General features: G+C 40.8%; 1 protein-coding gene across 12 annotated transcripts in view; it reads left to right on the forward strand.

Moving 5' to 3' along the window:
- mical2b (microtubule associated monooxygenase, calponin and LIM domain containing 2b) overlaps positions 1-23,844 on the forward strand; it is a 93,661-nt gene that overhangs the window by 19,294 nt on the left and 50,523 nt on the right. For 10 of the 12 annotated variants that reach the window (XM_034196569.1, XM_034196519.1, XM_034196524.1 and 7 more), the window contains exons 2-5: positions 15,342-15,717; positions 19,700-19,907; positions 22,745-22,861; positions 23,461-23,562. In XM_034196569.1, the coding sequence (XP_034052460.1) occupies positions 15,454-15,717; positions 19,700-19,907; positions 22,745-22,861; positions 23,461-23,562 (691 nt within the window). In that variant the 5' untranslated portion in view covers positions 15,342-15,453. Of the gene's footprint in view, positions 1-5,071; positions 5,132-6,255; positions 6,506-15,341; positions 15,718-19,699; positions 19,908-22,744; positions 22,862-23,460; positions 23,563-23,844 lie in introns of those variants that run through there. The other 2 variants (XM_034196503.1, XM_034196502.1) reach the window with 2 other exon arrangements.

The raw sequence follows: 23,844 nt of genomic DNA on the forward strand, positions 1-23,844 counted from the left end.
TCCCCTAACACTGACCTCTGACCCCCCTATGGCCCCCCTAACAATGAAAAGTTTTGTTTTTTGTTTTTTTAAATGTATATTTTCTGGTACTCGGTTTGCCAAAAACCGCAGGATTTTGTTGCTGTAATGTGAGATTGTGCAGACACACTTATGTAAAGTAGAGATGTAACTGTTAATTGCCTTTATTTTTATATAAATATGGTGTTAGTGCAAACATTGCACTATAACTTAAGCTGAAGCTAACAGTAATAACTATAACATCTATCTGAAATAAATAAGTGTACTGAAACAAATACCAATAACTAGAGATGTCCCGATCCGATCACGTGATCGGGGATCGGAGCCGATCACGTGATTTTTAAAAGATCGGAATTGGGAGAAAGAGATCGGGGATCGGGAATCCTTAAAACAATTATTTTATTTAATGTTACAAAACAAAAATGACCATGTTCACGTCTTAAAGTCATCCTGAGGCCTTATTTTTAGTTTAAAATTACACAACATCATGTATGTGTTGCTTCTTTTGGGCTTGTTTTCAGACCTGGTTGCTTATTCCTCTCAAAGCTGGCAACAGAGCAGTGTCTAATAGTAGCAGTAAGCTAACGAGAGGCTACGTTCAGCTGGTGACTCGGGAGTCGGGACGGAGCAAATGTCAGGAGTTTGGAAGTATTATAAAATTGAAAGCGAAGGCAGTGTAACAGCCAGATGCAATGTTTGGAAGAAGGAGGTTCCGCGTGGTGGAAAGAACAGAGCTACGTTCAACACGACCAATCTGATACGATTGTTTGTTTTTTCATTTTTTTCCCCGTTTTTTTTTCAAATTGAATTTATTGAAATCTCCAATATCAACGTAAGAGCTTGTGCCTCTTCGGGGGGTGCTAACACTTAACCATAAACGTTATCGTTTACTTTCTCCGTCTTTATATATAACGTCTTTTCTCCATTAATCTCCGTCACGTTGTTTCCAAAGCAACAAGAACTTCCTGTCAACAGTGCTACCTTTCCTTCAAAATAAAAGCATGTCCACAAATAGGAAGCCAAATCAAATTACACTTAAGACACATACAACTGCAACGAAAGTAACAAACACAATGCGATATCCCTTTCAATTTCAAAGAACACAAATTGGGTTACATTAACAAATAACTATAAAACAACAATACTGTAGAATAACAAAAATAAGTGGTTTGCTGCTGATTACTATTGAATTGTGTTACTCCAGTAAGATGGAAATATAATACTTTGTTTATTCATGTTATGTTAAGCTGCTGTTGTTCATTGCATTATTACTAGACTATAGGGGTGTAACGGTTCACAAACATTTCGGTTCGGTACGTACCTCGGTTTTTTGGTCACGGTTCGGTACAGCAGATTTTTTTTCTCACAAAACATATATATATATATTTTTTTTATTATTATTAAACTGTGAATAATGTATTCACTCAAATAAATACAAAATATAATAAAATAAACATTAAGGTGCAGCATTTCGATGAACTGAAATAATCTGTATTTGAACTGTACTGTACTAGTACTCACAAAACATAAACTATTAGTTTTGGGTTTTTAATTATTATTAAACTGAATATTCACTCAAATAAATACAAAATATAATAAAATGAACATTAAGGTGCAGCATTTCGATGAACTGAAATAATCTGTATTTGAACTGTACTGTACTAGCACCTAAGCAGCCAGCTTGACATTAGGACTTGCTTGTCATTGTATTTTCATGTTTTTTTAAAGAAAAATGAACTTGTCCACATTGCTTGCCGAAAGGGCAGATCTGCTGGCACTAACAATGTCTCCTGATGTGGAGAAAACCCTCTCTCTAGGGACAGAGGTAGCAGATACAGCCAGGTAGCGCTTTGCTAACATGGCAACATAAGGATATTTGGCATTTGTAATAGCTTTGGCTCGGTCTGAACTTTTTGCGAGTGGTGGAGGCTTAAATGCTAGTGGGAGTTGGGTTTGCACTTCAGTCTTTTGGTATCAGTGATATTCACGTTCGGGTGATGCCTTTTCAAGAGTGTGCAAGTTTGGTGTATTGCCAGCCGCGTAACCAATTTTAGTTGAACAATGCCGACAAACAGCTTTGGTTCGGTCCACCTGTCTTTGTCCGTCATCCTTGTACGTAACTGCGAAACCAAAATGTTCCCAAACCGGAGACTTCAATGATGCTGGAGGATTTTCGAGCTCAACTTTATCTGCGTTCGCCATTAATTTTCGACAGTTCCTCAAATTACTGACTACATATGAACGCATCCCTCTGACCAGCTCTCATAGTATGCCTCTCATCCAATGAAATGACTTGCTCGCTCTATGACGCGTTGAACCCAATGTGAGCAAGTTACTCTGAATGCTGCGACGCAGCACCTGAGATTACTTCCAAAAAGTTGTTCACGTTCTCAATTTTTTACGTTTAACGTTATATTCGTTCGGTACACTTCGGTACACACTTGTACCGAACTGAAGGGCCCGTACCGAATAATTTCGGTACGGGTACGTGTACCGTTACACCCCTACTAGACTAGTTAGTCTTAAGGCTAGAATTCTGCACTAAGCCACATTTTTATTTTATTTTATTATTTGTGACTGAATGTGAACTTGTGAAGCTAGTCAAGCTACCTCTTTCCAGTAGAGTTATTTTTGTTTTGTTAACTATCTGCACTCAATTTGTTTACATGGTTATTTTGTGGTGGACCACTGATAAGCTTTATTTTTGTTTTGATCCAATGCTGCACAACTGAACTGATCCAATGCTGCTGTGAAAAAAAGAAGCTATATCCATGTTGGATAGAATGGATAGTTGGGTACTGTCATTTAAATACAAAAAATAACCTTAAGGGACAACTTGAATGCTTTTTTCCTTCTTTTTTTTCTTAATGCATTGCATAAAGACCGGATCGGGAAAAATCGGTATCGGCAGATTGTCAAAATGAAATGATCGGAATCGGATCTGGAGCAAAAAAAGGTGATCGGGACATCCCTACCAATAACTGTATTGCATTGTTTTCTTATGCGCAATTACTTCATAGTTCTCTTTTTCGTCCTGCATTTATTGTGCCCCCCTCATAAAATAACTGGCCCCCCCAATCAAATTGGTCTAGAACCGCCACTGCTGAGGAAGATATGAATAATCAACAGATTTGAATGGAATCTCTAACATTTGCATGTAGAATAAAGACAAAAGAGTGATTATACAAATTACATTTATTGAAATTTGAACCAGAAGATGAAGTCTCAAAGAATGTTTTAAATAAAAGGACATAAAACAAAAAGGTGGATAATAATACAATCTATTAAATGTATGTGTAAAGACATATGAAATGACACTGAGCAAGTGATAACAGCAACGCCCAGCGTGGATGAAGCTGGTGCAGTTCTTTCTCCGTGCTGTCCCCTCAGAGGAAGTGGGAAACGGGATAAGACCTCTGGACGCCACGCTGTCTCAATGATCCACACTGTTAATATGAGAGGAAAATAAATGTTTTAGGAAATGAAAAATATGAATTTAACAAATAAAACTCAGCTCAGGGACACATGGACAGTAGGTTTTCCTACAAAGAGAATTAGTTAACTCAGCCGCCATTGATTTTCATATCAAATTAGCGTGTTAATAAAATAAGCTAATGGTTTATACTTGCATATCTAAAAAGAATCATGAAAGCCTGTTGATAGAGTCAGGCACACGAGCCCGTTTGAGTGTGTGCGCCGGTGTCTGAACGCTCACTCACTGCTAGCTATGTAGCTAACTGAGGCTACTTAGCTTGCATTGTTATGGATCTAAAGGTAGCAAAAGCTAACTTTCATAGCACAGCTTTTCTTTACTTCTCACTTAACACAGTAAAGAAACAGACCGTATAGTACAGCACAAACAACACAAATGATCAATACTTACATATATTTTCAATTGTAGTATTATAATAATTGAAATGATGGTTCTTCTACGGGTGTTCTATCCACGCTCAGCTACCGCACAGCAGCTGCCTGCACTGTACAATCGCTGGAGGACTGGGCTGTCACTCAAAAACTGAGTAGCCAATGTAGTAGTAGTAGTAGAGTAGCACCCCTGAAAGTCCCGCCCACCTGGGACGTTTGTCAGAATCTCAAACAAAAAGTGAAGGAGCGCAAATGAGAAAGCTGCAGCGAGAGCAAAAGTCTGATCATTGAGAAACAAGAACTGCAAACAAAAAACAAACAAAAAATACTTGTAGTTTACATGATTACATAAATGATTTGTTTGCAACTTATAGTTTTATTTTTGAAATTTATTTTATTTTGCTTGACTCAGTTTTTTTCTTCTTTTAAACTCATAGTTTTGCTTTATTCTGAAAAAGTGTTGCTTTATCTTTATGATACAAAACTAATCCCATAGATGCTCCGATCGCCAATGTTGGGGCCGATAGCCGGAATCAGTATCGGCCGATCCGATCGAGTGGGCGGGGCCTATGGGGATCTTCCATTTAAAGTGATGTTTAAAACTCAGTTAATGGGGCTCATTCACTGGAGCTTCCACAAACAACAACCAACATAATTATTACATTCAATTGAAGTACATTATTCAAGTTTACATTAACTTTCGATAATAACACGGGAGAAATTTGCGGAAGCGCTCTCTTTTCCTCTCTCCCTCTCTCTCTCTCTCCCCCTCTCTCTCTCTCCTGACAGCCTGTCAGTATCTCATGCAGCTCACTGATCCAGTAATGAGTGACCTGACAGTGAAGAATAAACATATGTATAACTAGTTTAGCTTGTTCCAGAGGTAGATAAAATAGCTACGTGTGTTAGGTCTAACTCTTACCCCCTGATCCCACCGGAAGCGTCTGCGCTGCGCTGCGACCTCCTCCTGCGTCATAACCCACCAGGCGCGTTTCAAAACGTTGCGGAAGCGGAGCGTCGTGTGTGCAGCCTCGCAGTTGTTGGATGAACGTTCCACTTCCTGCCTGCGCTGCGCCGTGTCAAAAATAGGATTCATCCTATATTTTAGAAATTCCTTGCGGAGAGGAGCTTCTGGGATGCTTCGAGCCGCGGCGCAGCGGGTCTGGTGGAATAGCACCCATTGACTAGAGTGGCCGCGATCGCTAAAAACGCCGCAACGCAGCGCAAACGCTCCTGGTGGGATTAGGGGGTGAGTGTGTGTGTTGCTTCGCTCACCGGTCCGTCACAGCGGGTGGAGCGGCAGGATTTCTGCTTCACACGCGTTGCATTCCGCTATTTTATTTTCATTTTCGGACACCTTAAAATACTGCCAGACTGGTGAAGCCATTTTGGCGAGCTTGGTTTGCCGCGCACAGAGAAAAGTGTCATGTATTTTACGTCAACATTTTGCGTCAGGCTCTCGCGATCAGCATTTTTAGAGAGCACCGATCGGCAGAGAGTGAGTATCTGCCGATATCGATCGGCCGATACTCACTGCTGCTTACATTAGCTATCAAGATAGATTTCCTAATGGATATTCCTAATGCTATAAAAGTAGCATTGCGTGTACAATAATGTGTGCACAATAATACCATACATGTAATTTAGCACAGCACACTTACATGTAATGAAATACGCATATTAAGTTAGTTGCCTTGCCTTAAAAACAAACAAAGAGCGCACAAAGAGCTTATAAAAAAAGTTAAATACGGAAAAAAGAAAAGCAAGCTAGTGCTGGACCAGGAAGTGTCACTATGCTCTTCATCAGGCATTTGTGAATGGATATGTATTGATATAATAAAAAAACAAAGGTATTTGCTTTACTAGGAGTTCAATTTTAGGCGTTTGGACCTAGCTTTGCATAAATCCTTAAGGCAGGAGGATTTAACAAATAAGGTACAATCTGTTGATCAGCTTTAGTGTTGTTAATCTGTGATTATTTTTTTAAAGAGCCAACCTTGCTGTTTTTTTTACTGCCTTCAGCCTTCATGCCAGGACAAGTTAAATACTACATAAACGTTTCTTCCTATTCTTCTTCTTTGTGTTTGTTTTATGTGATTTTATTGTGGCCCTTATAGATACTGTCTTTTTACGTTAGTGAGCCGGATCATTTTGCTCAGCTCTCTTAAAAAAAGCGCCGGCTGTTTCGGCTCCCAAACGGCTCTTCATGTTACCACAGTTTACCACGGAGCCTTAGTTTCGCCGCTGCGAGGCTCTGGTGCTCGCAGCTCACGCGCGTGCTCCACTAAACCCCCCCCCCCCCCCCGCCGCTCATCGCGCCCAAATCGCGCATGTTCCGTGTTGTCCTGTAGCAGGCACCTTCGATGTCGGGGAAACAATCTTCAATACTCCGAAAAGAATCCCACCAGACTCCTTTGCCCCTCCAACAGAGGGATGTCCTTGTCCTTTTTCCTTTTCGTCATTTCAAGTGATAAAAACTCTCGATCTTCTCTTGAATTATTCATATTTTTGGACGCCCTTGGCCCGCGTTCAGGGCGTCCCGAGCTGAATAAGGGCGTCCCGAGCTGAATAAGGGCGTCACATGACGGCAAGACGGCTCCCTGGCAGAAACGCTGAGTATGAGGCAAGGCTACAATGGGTGAACTGTTTTTGGTATTTTAAGCAAAAAACTTCACAGACATGTTTTGTATAGTTATGGCCCTACAATATATTTTTCCAATATAGCATAATGGGTCCACTTTAATTAACATTTTTTTTTATTATTATTTTTTTTGTTAATAATGTGACACAGGGTTCGGTCCGGATTGATTTGCAGTTTGGTCCGGAGTTTGAGAAGCCCTGCGTTATATGATGTTAATGGGCATGCCTGAGTGTCAGAAATGGGCCTCTATGTATAGTGCACCGTAAGGTCACTTATTGTATAATTACAGGCTTTGACGCACTAATCAACAGGCTATGGATGAAGGCTAAGGGTTCACAACTACTAAAGAAAGTGAGGGGTTTTTCTAGGAAAAAAATAGTATGAGGGAGCCAACGTCACTTCTGGACAAAATACCGTCCCTGCCCACTTTACGGCAAAAATAATGCATTAGAGCAGAGGAATATAAAACTTTGTATATGTCTTAAAGCTGCTGGGTCATATATTGCACTTCAAACAACAAATACATCCCCAGTTACGTTTATTGACTTCCTCTACAGAAAAAAGGACAGTAAAAGAAACTATCTAATTTTTTTTTGTAACATTTTGATTATCCTGTTTATATATAATTGTTCGATACCAAACTTGTAACAGAAAATAAAGCTGACTAATCACCTAGCTATTTAAAAGGATAACTCAATGATTAAACTCTGTGACACATTATTAATCAAATGATTCCAGAAACATGTTACCGTCAATTATAGGTGCATTTCTGTATGTATGTGTATTGATGTTTGTGGTGTGGTGATTGAAAACCCCTAAGATTTGAATAGAAACAATTCCATGTGTTTTGCTGATTTCAAACTTGGCTGAAAACCTGCCTCGAGATGCATCCTCCAAACCCCCAGACACTCACACCCAAAAACACTATCATTTAGAAAGAAATTCCAAGTTAACCACTTCCTGTGCAAAGAGTCCCAGAACGCACACATTACAGCTTCCAAATAATGTGCATGATCCCACAGCTTTCCAGCTCTGTGCGATATAAGTGCACACACTTCAGTTTTATTCTGGACGTGACCGGTCAGAGGGAGTTGCCGTACATCATGTCTGGTCCTCGGGGCAAAAGTAGGGCGGTTGCTCTCTCTGAGCTGATAGCAGGATGTTCTTTCCAAACAAATTCCATGAACTTCCTTGTTTCATGCTTATTTTGAGTTATGCTTCCTGCTTTAGATATATGGATAGATTATCTAGAAGAGGTATTCAGGGACCAATTTGCTAAGGCAATCCTGAGTGAATGTCTATACTTTACTAGCAAAACATATTAGCCGCTTTGACACCAAGTACTTTGCCGTAGTTAGTGCCGGCACTTAGTGCCCCGGCACTTAGTACCCCAGGGCACTAAGTACAGATCGCGTTCACACCGGAATAAGTTCCCTGAGGGAAGATTACATCTTCTGCTTTGGGTTTACTGGCAGGCCGCAAACAACTTCACGGCGTATACTGCCACCCGAAGTCCCCGGCCGGAAGTCCCCGGAGTTGGGGACTGGCTTCAGTAGAAGCTGCTGGGACTCCCAGCAGCTTCTACTGAAGCCTTCCGAGTAAATCGCCAGAACGCCGATACCTCTCTGGAATATAAATAAACATTGATTGATTGATTGATCATCACTCCACCGCTCCCATGTTTTTTTTTGTGTTGCCATAAGTTATTCTCTCTCTGTTGGTGCGCGGGGCTAATGCTAATGCTAATAATGCTAATGCCACAAATACAATGGCGGCTTCACAAAACTTTTCAGAGTTTTACGGGCCGTGGTTTGCAATTAGCTTATTGACGCAGTTAGGTCCATTTCTATAAGCTGGGCCTTTTGACTCAGAAGCTAGATTGTTGTCTTTGAATTGAAAGGTCATGGGTTCATGGGTTCAATCCCCAGCCCCTGCAGTCTACATGTTGATGACAGGGGGGGGGGGGGGCTGTCATCAAAATGTATGAGTGCTTCTGATGGCCAACGGTGTGTGGCAGGGGGCACCTTGCGTGGCACCCTCTGCCTCTGAATGAATAGGAGAATGCTGAATGTATATGTAATCAGAATCAAAATACTTTTTCTTAGGGCCCGAGCACGATGTGCTAGGACCCAACGGCGTCCTAGCACAAAGTGCGAGGAAACCTATTGTTATTGGTGGAATTATTATTTTTCTGCTGGCGTTTCCTGTTTTTGAGGCCTTTAGGACGATTCAAAAGTTGTATAATTTTGCACGGACGCCAGGACTGGTGAAAACTACAATATTCTAGCGCCACCTATCAAAAGCCCATTTCGGAATACATTTACAAAGTCGCACCGTAACTCGAAATGACCTGACATTTTGCACACATATCCGGGTGGACCTGCTCTACAAAATAATCCTCTTGGAACCCTAAGCTCCGCCTACATTTCTTTTCATTTAAATTAGCATAATGTTCAAAACAGTTAAATATTCACTTAAATTTAAATTTTCAGTTTTTCAACACCAAACTTCGTATACAGCATCGGTGAAGGGTCAGACACATTACCGTAGAAAATGAGCATGTTAGGACGATAAATATTGCCGCCGTCACTCAAAACGTACTCGCAAAAAGGCGGGGCTTAGAAAGAAATGCTCATAACTCATCAACAATGTATCCAAACATCACCGATTTTGGTAGATAGGTTCAGTCTGTCTTGGGGAATAGGCACACCAAAGCATTTTCATTTTGGACTATAGGGGGCGCCAAAAACACCACCAATTTATAACTCAAGAGCGGATAGACACATTTTTTTTCCATTTTTTTTACACATACTCTCGGGGGTGACTACAAACTCAGATTTGTGTCGCAACAAATTTAGAATGTGGTCGTGGCCTATACATTTTTTTCAAATTGCGATAGCATAAAATGAGCTTCGGACGCAAAACTTGGGACACACGTCAGAGCCCACGACCTTTTCGAGAATGTAAAAAAAAACGTAATTTTTCAAAAAAACTGCTTACTAGCACCCCCTATTGTGTGGTAGTCACATAGTTTCTCAGAACTTCACGAATTTTGGCACAGGCATTCCTCATGGAATTGCGGACATATTTGTGAATAGATTCCATTAGCCCCGCCCCCCAGAAAGTCGGCCAATTTGAAAAAATTTGCGTTTTTCATGCATTTTAAGCACATTCTTGCGAACCTAGGGGAATGATCGGAAAAATTCCAGTCCAGGACAAGTTCAGCCCCTATCCAATATGATACTTAATTGCGGAGCACATTTTTGACAAATCACTCGTGGAGGTCGTAAGCTAACAGCGAATACACCATTTTTGACGATTTACATGTCGCAAATTGCTACAAACTGCTCGCATATGGTTTTTCCGATATTCACAAAACGCTGTATACACATTACTATTATGATTGCACACATATTTCAAATTGCCTTCCATTAGCCCCGCCCCCCAGGAAGTCGGCCATTTTGAAAAAATTGAGTTTTTCATGCATTTTAAGGACATTTCTGCGAACTCCTCCTAGGGGAATGATCAGAAAAATTCCAATCCAGGACAAGTTCAGCCCGTATCCAATGTGATGCTAAATTGCGAAGGAATAATCGATCGCTCAAACGATGAGCTCGTAAGCGAACGGAGAATGTTCCATTTTTGACGATTTACATGTCGCAAATTACTGCAAACTACTCGCATATAGTTTTTCCGATATTCACGAAACGCCGTATACACATTGCTATTATAATTGCACACATATTTCAAATTGCTTTTACTTTGCCCCGTCCCCCAGGAAGTTGGCCATATTCAACAATGTGCATTTTTCATGCATTTTAAGCACATTCTTGCGAACTCCTCCTAGGGAAATTATGGGAAAAAATTCCTATCCAGGACAAATTCAGCCCATATCCAATGTGATGCTAAATTGCGAAGAAAATAGTTGCTAGCTCAATCGGGGAGGTCGTAAGCTAACAGCGAATACACAATTTTTGACGATTTACATGCCACAAATTACTCCAAATTACTCCAAACTACTCGCATATAGGTTTTCCAATATTCACGAAACGCGGTATACACATTGCTCTTATGAATCTGGACATATTTCAAATTGCCTTCCATTAGCCCCGCCCCCCAAAAACTCGGCAATTTTCAAATATGTGCGTTTTTCATGCATCTTAAGCACATTTTTGCAAACTCCTCCTAGGGAAATGTTCGGAAAAATTCCAATCCAGGACCAGTTAAGCGCATATCCAATGTCATGCTACATTGAGAAGGAATAGTCCTTCGCTCAAACGGGGAGCTCGTAGGTTAACGGAGAATGTACCATTTTTGAGCATTTATGTCAGATAACCTACTGACACCTGCCACATCAACTCAACAAATAAAGTGTGAAATGTAGGCCTGGTATTATTGAGCGATATATATATTACACTGTTCTGCTTTCTGCACTGACCTCAGCAGCTGTTTTCACTCGCCTCACAATGAAAGCAGTTGTATTAAAAAAAAAATATATATCCTAACATCCAGGGGACATGTGATTAGTGAGTAAACAAACGGTAAAGGGCAGAAAGTCTGATGCACATTTGATCATCTTAAATAACTTATAATCGGCAACAGTTTGCAGAGCTGTGCTTCGTTGACAGAAGTCCAGCCATGTGTCACGCCTCTTTTAAACATCACTGTTGGCTGAAATCGACTCCAGAGAATACATCAGTGTACCCTCGGTTATAGCTCCTCCAGAGAGACTCCTCTCTCCTCTAAATCAGTGTATCCTCGGTTACGGCTCCTCCAGAAAGCCTCCTAGATAATCGATCCTCGACGACCCTTTCGAGAAATTTGTTTTCCTTCGAGACGGCGCGCCGACATCCGTCTCCGGGTCGCTGCCGGAGGACCTGGGAGTCTGGGACGCGAAAATTATAGAAATGAGAAACGGCTCATTTCCCAGGACTCGCGCGCGTCTGCTTGACGCCGGGACGACCTGCCGCCCTCCCCGACAGGCGCACGGACGCGAGGGCCCGCTCATCACTGCGCGCACAAGTGCGACCGCAGTTTTAATTATTATTATAATAGCGCTTTGATGTAACTAAAGGACTGGAAAAGCACAATTTAAATGCAGTCCATTTGACATTATAATTATTGTTTATTGTGTACGAGAGATGTTGATTTGCTACCATTTTTACAAAAAGTTTATCTGAGCCGGCCCGGCTAAAGTAACTGGATGGCCTACCTGCCTGTCAGCCTTCCATCTGTGCACAAACTTATCTCGTGCCCTCATTGGTCATGTGCGCGTTCGTGTGTGTTGGAGGAGGGGCTCTGTAAGGAAGTCTGAAGGAAGGGGCAGATTTTTTCCGGTTGTGTACTTTAAAATTGTAGCGCACTCGAGCTGGTTTCTCCATTCTACCTTAAGTACTATTTTGATAAATGTGTACTTCTCTTGAAAACTCCCATTTAAGGCAACTTTAAACTTCTACTCAAGCAAATATTGTACTTTTTACTCCACTTCATTTATTTAACACTCACAGTTACTTTGTAAATAAAAACACACAAGCGGATATGGTATAAAGCAGTACTGTACAACTCATCTATACAGTATTTAACATATCTAAATTGGCTCCCCTTTGACAAACTACAATACTAACATACATAAAAACAGGATAATATAATAAACATAACAATATGATACTGTGAGGAGTCTGCACAAGTGCTTTTACGTTTTGATTCTTTAAGTATATTTAGCTGATAATATTTTATATAATTTTGACATAGGCCATTGTGCAGAATGAGTACTTTTTGTTCGTTAATACTTTTGAAATCAAGATTTTAACTTGTAGTGTAGTATTTTAGGACCATAATATTTGTACTTTTACTTAAGAAAAGGATCTGAGTACTTCTTCCAAACCTGTGTAAATCCTCAAAAAGGACGATGTTTGTCTTGGGCTCTTTTGCAGAGGCAGTCCTGAGTATATGGTTATGCTCAATGGTGAAACACATTGACTGACCCAAACAGACATGATCAGCTTAGTGCTCCACTTAGTTCCATTTCAGATGGAACTAAGTTCCATTATTCAGAACAAGGAATTAAGTAAACGTTTTCTAGGCAGGGCAATACATACCATGAAAGGTCTAAGGGTTAATTACAATGTGTGTCTGTGAGGGAGTTGATGTGCAGGTCTGCAGGGGGCACTTGTAATTGAGAGGCTGCTGCCTGCTGCCAAACTGTAGGGTAGCAGATATCTGAGACCCCTTTTGAGACACTCAAGGACTTAAAGGGAGTCATTTGAAATGTGAGTTCTTCACGTCTGTGTGTGTGTGTGTGAGAAACCGTATCTTTAACCACCCTCATTCCTTCCGACCCATGGCTGTAATAGTGAGGATAATGCTGTCAGGCTTCCAGCAATCTGTATCTGTTCACTTTGACAGAGATGTTATTCAAGAAGTGCCTGGCAGCTTCAAATAACTTGAGTCTGTTGTTGTGGAGAGTTTTGGAAAGAGAATGAATCCATTGGACTCTCTCAAGCACTCTTAAGCCTTATATTCAGACCGGATAAGACTTAATTTCCCTAGGAAACATGTGCTCATTGGACTTATACATTGATCAGATGGATAGAGGTGAAATCCAAATCAAGCTGGTTTGGTAAAAAAACAACTTTCTTCTAGCAATTTGCAACTTAAAAGGGCATATTTTCAGTTCTAAGGATTCAGCCTGCTTTGGCTTCAACACTTGAAGCGGTTTTGCTCAGTTGGCGGGGAAGGATGTGTCTTTAACTCTCATTGGAAGACGTACAGAAAGTAAAGGTATTTCCGCTCTAAACTTCAAAACCCTCATTACATGTCGTTCGCCTTTCAAACGAGATAGGATCACCAAAGGAGCCGGGACATTTCGTCTTCTCCTGATAAACTCCCTCGTGTGCTGTGGGCTGCGAGTCTGGCAGTAAGAACAAAGAATGGAGTCTGCTGTATCTACATCTGATATATATATATATATATATATACATCATCTGATATATATATATATATATATATATATATATATAAGTTGTTTTTTTCTGCATCTCGAGCCTCAACAAGTTTATGTTTGCATATGATGTGACTGTCTGTATTACTGCAGTGTTTGAGCTTTGCAATAAACCCATTCAATCGTTCTCTCTTGCCATAACAATCTCCCTTTCATAATACTATCAGACATTCAGTGGAGCTGGAGGGAAAATGTATTGTTGTAGAGCAGGGGTGCCCAACCTTTTTTGAACCGAGAGCTACTTTTAAAGTTGCCAGTCTGCCGAGATCTACCAGTCCAAATAGAGAGGCGTAGCCATTACTGACAGCCTACTACAAGATACATACACACTTCTACTTGTATAAAACTGACCTTTGTACGATTAATACCTCATAAAATACTGCAGATCCTTTATCTTACCTCGGCTCTTTCTAATCTACACACATACAAGTATTTAACTGAAGTTACACAACAGTGTTGTTGATACAGAGTTGGAGTTTATTCACACGTCACTACAGTGGGTAATGTTTTCAAGAAACATTGAACAGTGCTGCCACATATGACACAGGAAGAAAATAAAAATAAATAATAAAATACTCTGAACCCTTTCTTTGCCATTATATAAAAATAGTGTTGCTTCAAAAGTATAAATTATGCTTACTAATAAGACAACTCAGATCTGAAGCTACACAGGAATCTGCTGCCAACGTGCAATAAAAAAGACAACATTAATAGAATCAAACCCTTTTTTGTTGCATTTTAGTAGAGTATAAAAATAAATGCCTTTTAAAATAGGATGCAAGCAACACTAGTTTCTTAACCTGAATTGATAATAGACTATAATCAATTTAAGTTTGCATTCTTATACCATTTTGTACAATAATTATAATGAATAAGTTCAAACAAACTAAAACTCACAGCTGATTAATAACGGTATCCAACTTGAGTTTTTATTATATCAAAAACCTGTTGAAATGCTACTGTTATTGTTGTTGTTTACTGTCCCCAAAAGCACGTCGGCAGCCTCCAGGAAAGCTTCTTTCACAACTTCGCCGTCTTTGAAAGACTTCATGTGTTTCGCAAGAACGTGACTGACACGATAAGATCCTATGGTAGCAGCCTTGCTCTTGTTGTTGACCTGGTGAAAATGGACTGCTGTGCATTTAGCTGTCCTTTCAGGCCCCTCCCCTTTTGGGAGCGTAGGGCAGAATTAGGAGGGAATTCCGTCTCGTAGCGTTTGTGCACTGTTTTGAAAATGCCGCTCCTAAATGACCCTTCTTCGATAAAGCCACGCTCGCATTGCAGATGAGACAGATGCACTTTGAATTGGAATAGATACAAAAAGAATCATCCTCCCACTCGGAGTGAAAATTATATATTTTGGGCTCTTTTGCTTCTGCCATAATTGCGGTCTTGTGTGTGTGCGGACTGTCACTCCTGTTGACACGGACAATGTCAGCGAAATACTGCCCACTGCCCACCAGCCACGCCCCGACACATGGGGTCACGCCGGCCAATCACAAAGCTTTGATGCGTTCAAGTGCATTATTCTGCCACAGGAAGATTATGTTACAGGACATTAACGATAAAACAGAATATTGTTGTTCTATTTTTAGACACATCTCGCGATCGACTGGGAATCTCCCCGCGATCGACCGGTCGATCGCGATCGACTGGTTGGGCACCCCTGTTGTAGAGAAAGAAACGCGTGCAGCGTTAATAATAAACGTTAGAACGCTGCAGGGTTGTTGCTGGCTAGTCCTTTTCAGGGGTGTTTGCTCAAAGAAGTATGTATTTCCAGTCTCTTGTGTCTCAACATGTTATTTCTTTTTCTTTTAGATCTGGCTAAGCATGGCGTCACATACATCGTCATGAGAGTCCAGAACTGACTGTGAGGAAGGAGTGAACAGAAAAACAAAGCAGGAAGAGAGAGATTTATCCATCGGATCAGATGGGTGGGACGGAGGATGAGCGCACAGCGCAGGCCAGCATGCTCTTTGAGAACTTTGTGCAGACGTCCACCTGTAAGGGGACCCTGCAGGCCTTCAGCATCCTCTGCAGGCAGATGGATCTGGATCCTCTGGACTACAGCACCTTCTACAGCTCACTGAAAGCTGCCGTCAGCTCCTGGAAGGTCAAGGCCCTGTGGACCAAACTGGACAAAAGGGCTCAGCACAAGGTCTACAACCAGAACAAAGCCTGCCAGGACACCAGGGTAAGAGACACCAACGTGTGCTGAGTTTGAGGCTACTAACAGACACAGGAAACTACTTTGGTTCAGTATCTTTGTAGACTATGATTTGAGGCCTGTTTGAGTCATGCCCAAGCACCAATATTTATTCCGTGATGACTAGGGATGCATACCGGTATCCGGTATTACCGAAATACCGGTAACTGGTGGCTACGGTATACCGTACCGAAATCAGATCCGATTTCGCTACTTTAAAAAAAAAGAAGAAAAAAAAGATTCTATTATTATTATTTTTAATTTAATTTTAAAAGTGAGTCCATGGCCCGTGATGGCGGGTGTTATAGATTGTTATAAATTAGATTGCATAATCGTTTTTCTTCATATTTTATGTATTTTTCATTGTTTGTTCAGTACTAAAAGGTCCAAGAAGTCCCACAATTGAATTTAATATTCATTTGACATGTTAACTATATCGTAAATCGCTTCATGGGAGTAATTGTGGGATGATACATTTTCAAAGTATCACGATATGTATCGGTTGAGTATCGGTATCGTTTAGTGGTATCGGTATCGTCAAAAAGTAAACGATATGCATCCCTAGTGATGACACATAAATGCATGAATGATTTAATGACAGTCTGACAAAGTAAAAGGCATTTTTGCAACATTTTGGTATAGTTGGAGGTTTTCTGGTCCTCTCTACTTTTATATGGCTTTGTTTCCCCAACTTCTAGTCAGACCAAATAAAGGAAATGCCTCTCATATTACCGTCAGTGTGATGCAAGTTGATCAGCTGTACCACAGTGGAAGTTGCTCAGGTCACACCCATCTTCAAACTCATTTGCCAAATTGGGCTAGGGTGTTACAGTAAGTGACCAATGACCCCTTCACCCTCATTGCTTGAACCAAAACCATCTTTGAACTCAGCCTTTATTTTTGATCTAAAAAAACATCTGTAAAGTGTTGTGACTGCTAAATAGACTGACAGATAGGTAATAGAATCACACTATATCACAGCTTGGATCACAGCAGCACAATGTGGCCACGGGCGTAAAGTGCGGGGCTATTAACCTTTCCTCACTTCGTAATCTCCGAAAAACCTGGTACTCTGTCTGTCTTTTTGTCCGTCCGTCTGTCAGTGGGAAGATGCTGTTACTGGGATTGCGTCACAACTGTGCAAGATACACCCAAGACACTCAACAGGTGTAGTTAAAGATGGGTGTGGTCCAAACAAGGGGTAACAATAAGGGTAATCTATAGAATAGTCCTAGCCTTTTTGTCCAGCTTTGCATCAAAATGCTCCCACCCCCTCTGATTTTACAAGTTGCTCCCTGGGCGTGATTACAAAAGAAAGTTGCACAGTGAAATTAATTGGTGCATATTCAGGAAATAAGTGCTTAAAGATGCATGGTGACATACAGAATTGACTACTCTCTATTGTAGCGGGGGAGCTAACTGCTTAATGCTATTCAGTCATGTTAGCTTTCTCAGTACTGTGCTGTGAAAATGACCCACTGACCAAATAGTTCAGTGACATCTGAAACTACGGACAGGAAAGTGAAAGTGAGCTTCAAGCCAGACAGATTGTGTTACTATCTACCCAAAAAAGAGAAGTTTCTCCCTCGTCAACAGCATCAATTATGTTGTGTTTAGTTCTCTGTAAGACACAATGTTGGTTTGAGGAAGAACACCTTCAGTGTGGCCAAAGAGGAAACGCACGTGTTGAGAGCTTTGCACGGCACAAGGATAGTAAACCTTGCCCATGGATACATTAATTCACAACTGTATGTTTTCTAACTTTTGATATTCTTTCTTTCTTTTCTGTGTTCTGTTGAAAAGAACATACATTTTTACCAACTTTAAAATCTTTACCTAAAAAAAAACATAGGAATTGTTTTTTTGTTTATACACTGAATTACAATCTTTGTAAGTCTGGATTGTCAGCAAAATAGATTGTGTAATTAGATCCTTTCTCTTACTATATGCAACACATTGGCCCAAAGAGAGGCTAATTGTGTGCATATAACTTGAGTAAATCAAAAGTAATTGTAACTAATAATAGGTGAAACTTTATAAAGTGGTCACCAGATGTTAGTTAAATGGAAGTAGATAACTTTTCGTAGAGGCCTAAAGACATGCCGTAAGTTCAGATACTTGTTTTATTTCATATAGATCTCATATTTTTTATTTGATGTGCTGCCCTTTCTTGTTGTCGGACCATGTATGTCTCAGTAGCATGTTTCGCGGTTGGAATGCCTTCGTATCAGAAGGAAAAGATAAGGCATCCGGAGGGGAAAGAGGCCAGGGACCCGCAGAGGGGAGATTAACAGACATGGGTTGGGCTGAGGGTGGGCCAAAAAAAACAGCTCAGTATTTATCCCAGACATTTTTGAGGCAGAAACTGCTATTTGGAGAAAGATGGTGACCCTGTAGCTGAGTCCATGTTCTGTTTTAGATTTGAAAGTCCAATTTCTGTAGCTCTTCTGTCGATCTCTAACTCCTGAAGATATATCTGGCTTTATCTTCTAAATGTTCCATCATGTTCAACAGACAGTCTGAGCCTAATGGCGCATTTCCACTACAGCGCGGTTTAAGTGTGCCATGCCGTTCCCGGCCCGTTTTTGGTTGCGTTTCCACTTGGCGTACTTCCGGGTACTTTTTCACAGTTTTTCTGGCTCTCCAAAATCGAGGTTCTTCGGGCCCAACAACCGGGCTGAGTATGCTAAACTAGTGAGAGAATCGCTGTCAACTACAACAAAATGAACATATTTGACCGTGATTTAATTGTAATACACGTTTCAAAATGATGCTGAAGAAACAACATACTGATACCGGTTAGTAAAAATCATGAATTAATGCTTTGACAAGTCTGCAGACAGACGGCAGGCGAAAAACCTTTTTAAAATGAGTTTTCTGAATGGAGACCGGCTAAGCTAACGTTGTATATGCTCCGACCGTCCACACTCACAACAACGGCCTATACAGACATAAATAAAGCAGCGACTGTATTCGCCATGACACAGACAGTCTGTGGTTTGTTCTTGTTTAACTTTTGTCTAGTTTCTGAACAGATATGAACGGCTGATGTTGGTTTTGTGGTCACCTACACTGCGTTACTATAGTTACTACCCCAGTTCCTAAACTGTAATGGAAACGCAGCATAAAGTGAGCCTGGCCTAACAAGGCCTAACGAGGCCTAGCCATACCGTACTAAGCCGAGCGAGGCCCTGCAGTGGAAAAGTGCCATTAGTGTGTCTGTCTGCTATTTGGTGCAAAGGAGTTGGATTTCTTTCCTAAAACAGTGGAAAAACAAAGCTTTGAGCTCTGTAAAGGAAGAGGGTAGCTGCAGATTAAGCTGATAATTAGTAACTCACTTCTTGCAGAGATAACAATTATCACCACTATCTGCCAACTAGGTAGTGTACAGTTTAGAGCTCATCCATCCATCTTCTCCCGCTTATCCGTGGTCGGGTCGCAGGGTAGCAGTTCCAGCAGATGTTGGTTTTGTGGTCACCTACACTGCGTTACTATAGTTACTACCCCAGTTCCTTAACTGTAATGGAAACGCAGCATAAAGTGAGCCTGGCCAGTTTAGAGCTCTTACAGTAAAAACAGCTGTTTGCTGATACTGGAAACCGTGAAACCCGTGTAAGGGGCGGGAAATCTCCAAACGGTTGCCGGCCAGCTAACCAATCAGAGCAGACTGGGCTCTGGTTTCAGACAGAGGGTGAAAAGAGGTGCTGCAGTAAGAGAATAATAAAGAGCTTTTTGAACATTAAAGCATGGAGACATGTCACTGGAGAGACACTACTTACAAATATGAACTCTGAAAGAAGCATAATAAGGCCTCTTTAATAAAAATCCTTAAGACTATTAAAGGGTAATGCAAAGGTTGGTATTCTATTTTATGGCTTCATATTAGCAGTTCAGATCATGTCAGACTGAAACATCCCTACCCTCTTGTCCTTACATCCCCCCCACCTGACCTCCTCCCTTCTTCCTTCAGTGCCTGGTCATCGGCAGCGGCCCCTGTGGGTTACGGACGGCCATCGAGCTGGCCCTGCTGGGCTGTAAGGTGGTGGTGATCGAGAAGAGGGACACCTTCTCCAGGAACAACGTGCTCCACCTCTGGCCCTACACCATCCACGACCTCAGGGGCCTCGGAGCCAAGAAGTTCTACGGGAAGTTCTGCGCCGGCGCCATCGACCACATCAGTGAGTGTCTCTTTCTCTGAACTCTAGTTCTTTATTCATCCATCCCTCATGAAGCACTGACAGCAGAGTGGAAAAGCTCACTACAGGTTAAACTTCAAACTTCTTATTTTTTACTGATGCTTTCCTTGGGATTTAGTGATTTATTTTTGTTAGGACAAATAGTTTAAAGGTCCCATGACATGGCCATTTCTACTGATCATAATTCCATTGTTGAGGTCTACTAGAATAGATTTACATTGTTCAATGTTCCAAACTCACATTGGTTTCTCATACAGCATCTCTGTATAGTATGTGTATTCACTCTCTGTCCTACACGCCTTGTTGGAGCTCCTGCCCCGCCCTCCCTATGAGCCCACTGTGCTCTGATTGGTCAGCTCGCCCACTCTGTTCTGATGAGTCCACCACCGTTACAGCGGAACATTAGTGATTATGTGTTATAATGGCGTTTGTTAGCAACCAGGAAATGACACCAGTAATGACAAACAGATGAGAATGCTGTCGTTTCCTGGTTGCTGTGTGGGGTCTGCGAGACATTGCGAATGGACACGGGAAGGGGGGGGGGGTGCTGAGAGGGCTGCAGCACCCCCCCATCTGCGAGGCTCCACTAGCAATTTCCAGGAAATATGAACTATTTTTTTTTTTTTTTTAGAACTTGACATACTGACAAGAGATTTTGTGAAATATAATCTGAGGAATGGTAGCAAGAAATATCATTTGTATATCATTAAATCATCTGGAAAACCTAATAACATTTATCTAGGTGACACTTTCCTTCAATGCAACTTCAAATAATCATAATTGCATGAATGAATCACTCTTATTTCCTTAAAAGTTAGTTTGGGGACTATAAAACCAAAACTTTTTTTTTTTGTTGCAAATGATTATATGCAAAATACTTAATACCAAAAATGGCCACAGAAAAGTGCCTAAATGATGCTTTCCATATTGGACATCATTGCATGGCAGAGCTGGTATTTGCCTATTGTTTACCTGTGAGCAGATATTTAACAGCAGCTTAGTTTCTTCAGTCTCTTTTTGCCGAGTGGGACGTTTCCATTGTACTGTCTTCCTCTCCAGCTTAGGTAACTGTGTCATTTATTAATAACTTGCTGAAAGATAAGCTCCTCTGGTTATCAGCTCGTAGCAGTCACTGAATATAAACAACTAATAATCTGCCACATAGAAATATATTGTTATTTAGTTTGAATCTTAATGATTCTACAGCTGGTATGGGTTGAAAGAGACTTGCTATGTGGGGTCACCCCCCTGTGTCACCCGCGAGGTGATAGACATATGATATCATATACACATACCTTTTCAAATATCCAAACTTTTTATAAACTTAACTTTTGATAAATAAAATGGAAAATCCACTACATGTCTACTCACTAAATACACATTACCTTGCACAGTTTTGGCAAAAATGATCATCGTTAATATTTGTATTGCACTTTCACTTTTAAATAAATACTTCAAAAGTTGCAATATTGCTTTTTACTGCAAGATGTATTGCAAAATGAAAAGTTACTGGAATAACTACAGAATAATTCAAACTAAATTTAGTATTTTAAAGGTTAATGCACCAATCTCATGCAGGCTTAATAAGGAGGATAATATCGTGCTGTTTAATACATTAATAATCATATACACATTTAGTATGACTGATCATCATACATTAATCTGTTAAACTGTTTCAGGTTATCCTTTTTAAGTATATCCTGTATCGATAGGGTAACTGTTTTCATACAATTCTTACTTCTTTTATTCATCTTTGTCAGTGTCACTGTAAAATTCACTGCTTCTAATATCAAGCCTCCAATAACATGTTATCTAAGGTACAGATAATAGACAACCATTTTAAACTGCAATACTGAACAAAATGACTTTAATCACTGAACCTGGTTAGGATATAAAGTGCATTCTGAAACATGTTAGAATAAGGGAAATTGAGTGCACACATCTCCTATAGAAGGTTTTGACTATTTACAGTACAGAAGTAGATAACATGGATAACCATAGTTTGACATTTCTAAAGCCATTATGCAATGTTCATTATATTAAATGAACTTACTATATTATCTAGGTCATTAAGGGGACCACGTCCTGTATTTAAAGCTGCTCAGTGCTATAAGCGTTCCAGTTATATATAACCGCTCGGCTCAAACTGGTTTATTCAAAGCTTTGTGATGAGATTACAGTAGGTAGGACCTGTGGCATGTGGTGCAGTATGTCAGTAGGACTGGAGGAAGCCAACCGCAGCAGACCTTTGCCCTGCTGCTGCCCAGTTACCATCAATCAATCATATTTCATTAATACACCCCCAATATTACAAATTAAACATTTGTCTCAGATGGCTTTACAGTGTACAGCAAACACCCCCCTCTGTCCCCTAGACCCCATCAGCGCACAAAGACATTTTACCACCACTTATTGAGAAGAAATATCCCATGAACTACAGTTGAAGGGCTATAAATCTACTTTTTTGCTGAGAGGCAGATTACATTTTTAGGCGTCGTATACACATATGCTTAATTAGAACGATCACATAAGATTTCCAGAAACATTTGTAATTGAAAGAATATACAAAAGTCTAATCCATAGAATTCATAGACAGAAATAAAGGTAAGAAATTAGGCCCGGCCCAAAAATCAAAGGGTCCGATGGTGTTTTTTGGGGTTTTTCATCTCCTGTTGTATAGGTTTTTGTGCAGGTAAATGGTTTGCAAAGGCTAAAATGTGTATTTGTATGTGTGCACCTACAGTTAGCGCTAGCCTTGAGTTGGGGGCTTTTTGGTTATACAATATCAGCATGTGTCTATTGATGTGTTTCCACCGCAGGTATCCGCCAGCTCCAGCTGATGCTCCTCAAAGTGAGTCTGATTCTGGGAGTGGAAATCCATGTCAACGTTGAGTTTGTCAAGCTTGTGGAGCCACCAGCAGAGCAGACTGAGGACGGTGAGTCTGCGTGTGTGTGTGTGTGTGTGTGTCTGTGTGTGTGTGTGTGTGTGTGTGTCGGTATGTGAAAGGGTCACGAGTGGCAGTGACACAGGGACTCTCCTGCATATCACCCATGCTATATATGGAACGCAATACATATGCTAAAGTGATCACAAGGTTTCCTAGAGAGGAGGCGTTTGCACTGACAGCGTTTATAGCATCTATGGAAAAAAGTCTATTGATAGCTACATTTTTGTGGTATTTTGAGTGTCCTAAATATGGGGTATGGGGACTTTTTTCATTATTTAAAGCTCCAGTCATAAACACATGAACACAATCATACTCAGTGGTCTACCGAGAAGAATAAGCAACACACTGTACAGTAGCTGCTATATACGGCAGTTAAGAAATGACCACAAAACCTCATGTGGTTAGAAAAAAACATCCCACCACAAGAAACCCTATTGAGTTCCTAGTAGGTATTATAACTGTCCTCCAGCAAGACCTTTGCCCAGCCTCCTGTCATCTGCCTCTCCTTTAAATACAAGATATTTACTCGCACTCTCTTTATAATCCATTTTAAGTGGCCCCCAATGCTTTGCTGTATTCCTCCTCAGGTCCTGGTTGGCGAGCAGAAGTCCGGCCCTCCAGCCATCCTGTTTCAGAATTTGATTTTGATGTAGTGATTGGAGCTGACGGACGCAAAAACACATTAGACGGTGAGCAAGAGGGAAATAACTCACAACAGGAGTTGGGTTTATTTATGACGATCGATTGATGAAGTGGCAGCCATGATTAGAGCTGTTGGAATTCTCTAGTCTAGACCATCGGAAAGGAGCTTTAATGCTTCATTTGTTCTCTCCTTTAGCATAGGATACACCCAAGCGTCCTTTGCAAAAGGAAAGGAAATAATGCTGTCCCACAAGTCCTTGCGGCAACACATAAAGTGACAAAATGGTGTCCCTTCATGGAAACAACCGGTCATGATGACAAACGCAGGG

This window comes from Gymnodraco acuticeps, unplaced genomic scaffold (genome assembly GCF_902827175.1).
Source record: "Gymnodraco acuticeps unplaced genomic scaffold, fGymAcu1.1, whole genome shotgun sequence".
Taxonomy (NCBI): Eukaryota; Metazoa; Chordata; class Actinopteri; order Perciformes; family Bathydraconidae; genus Gymnodraco; species Gymnodraco acuticeps.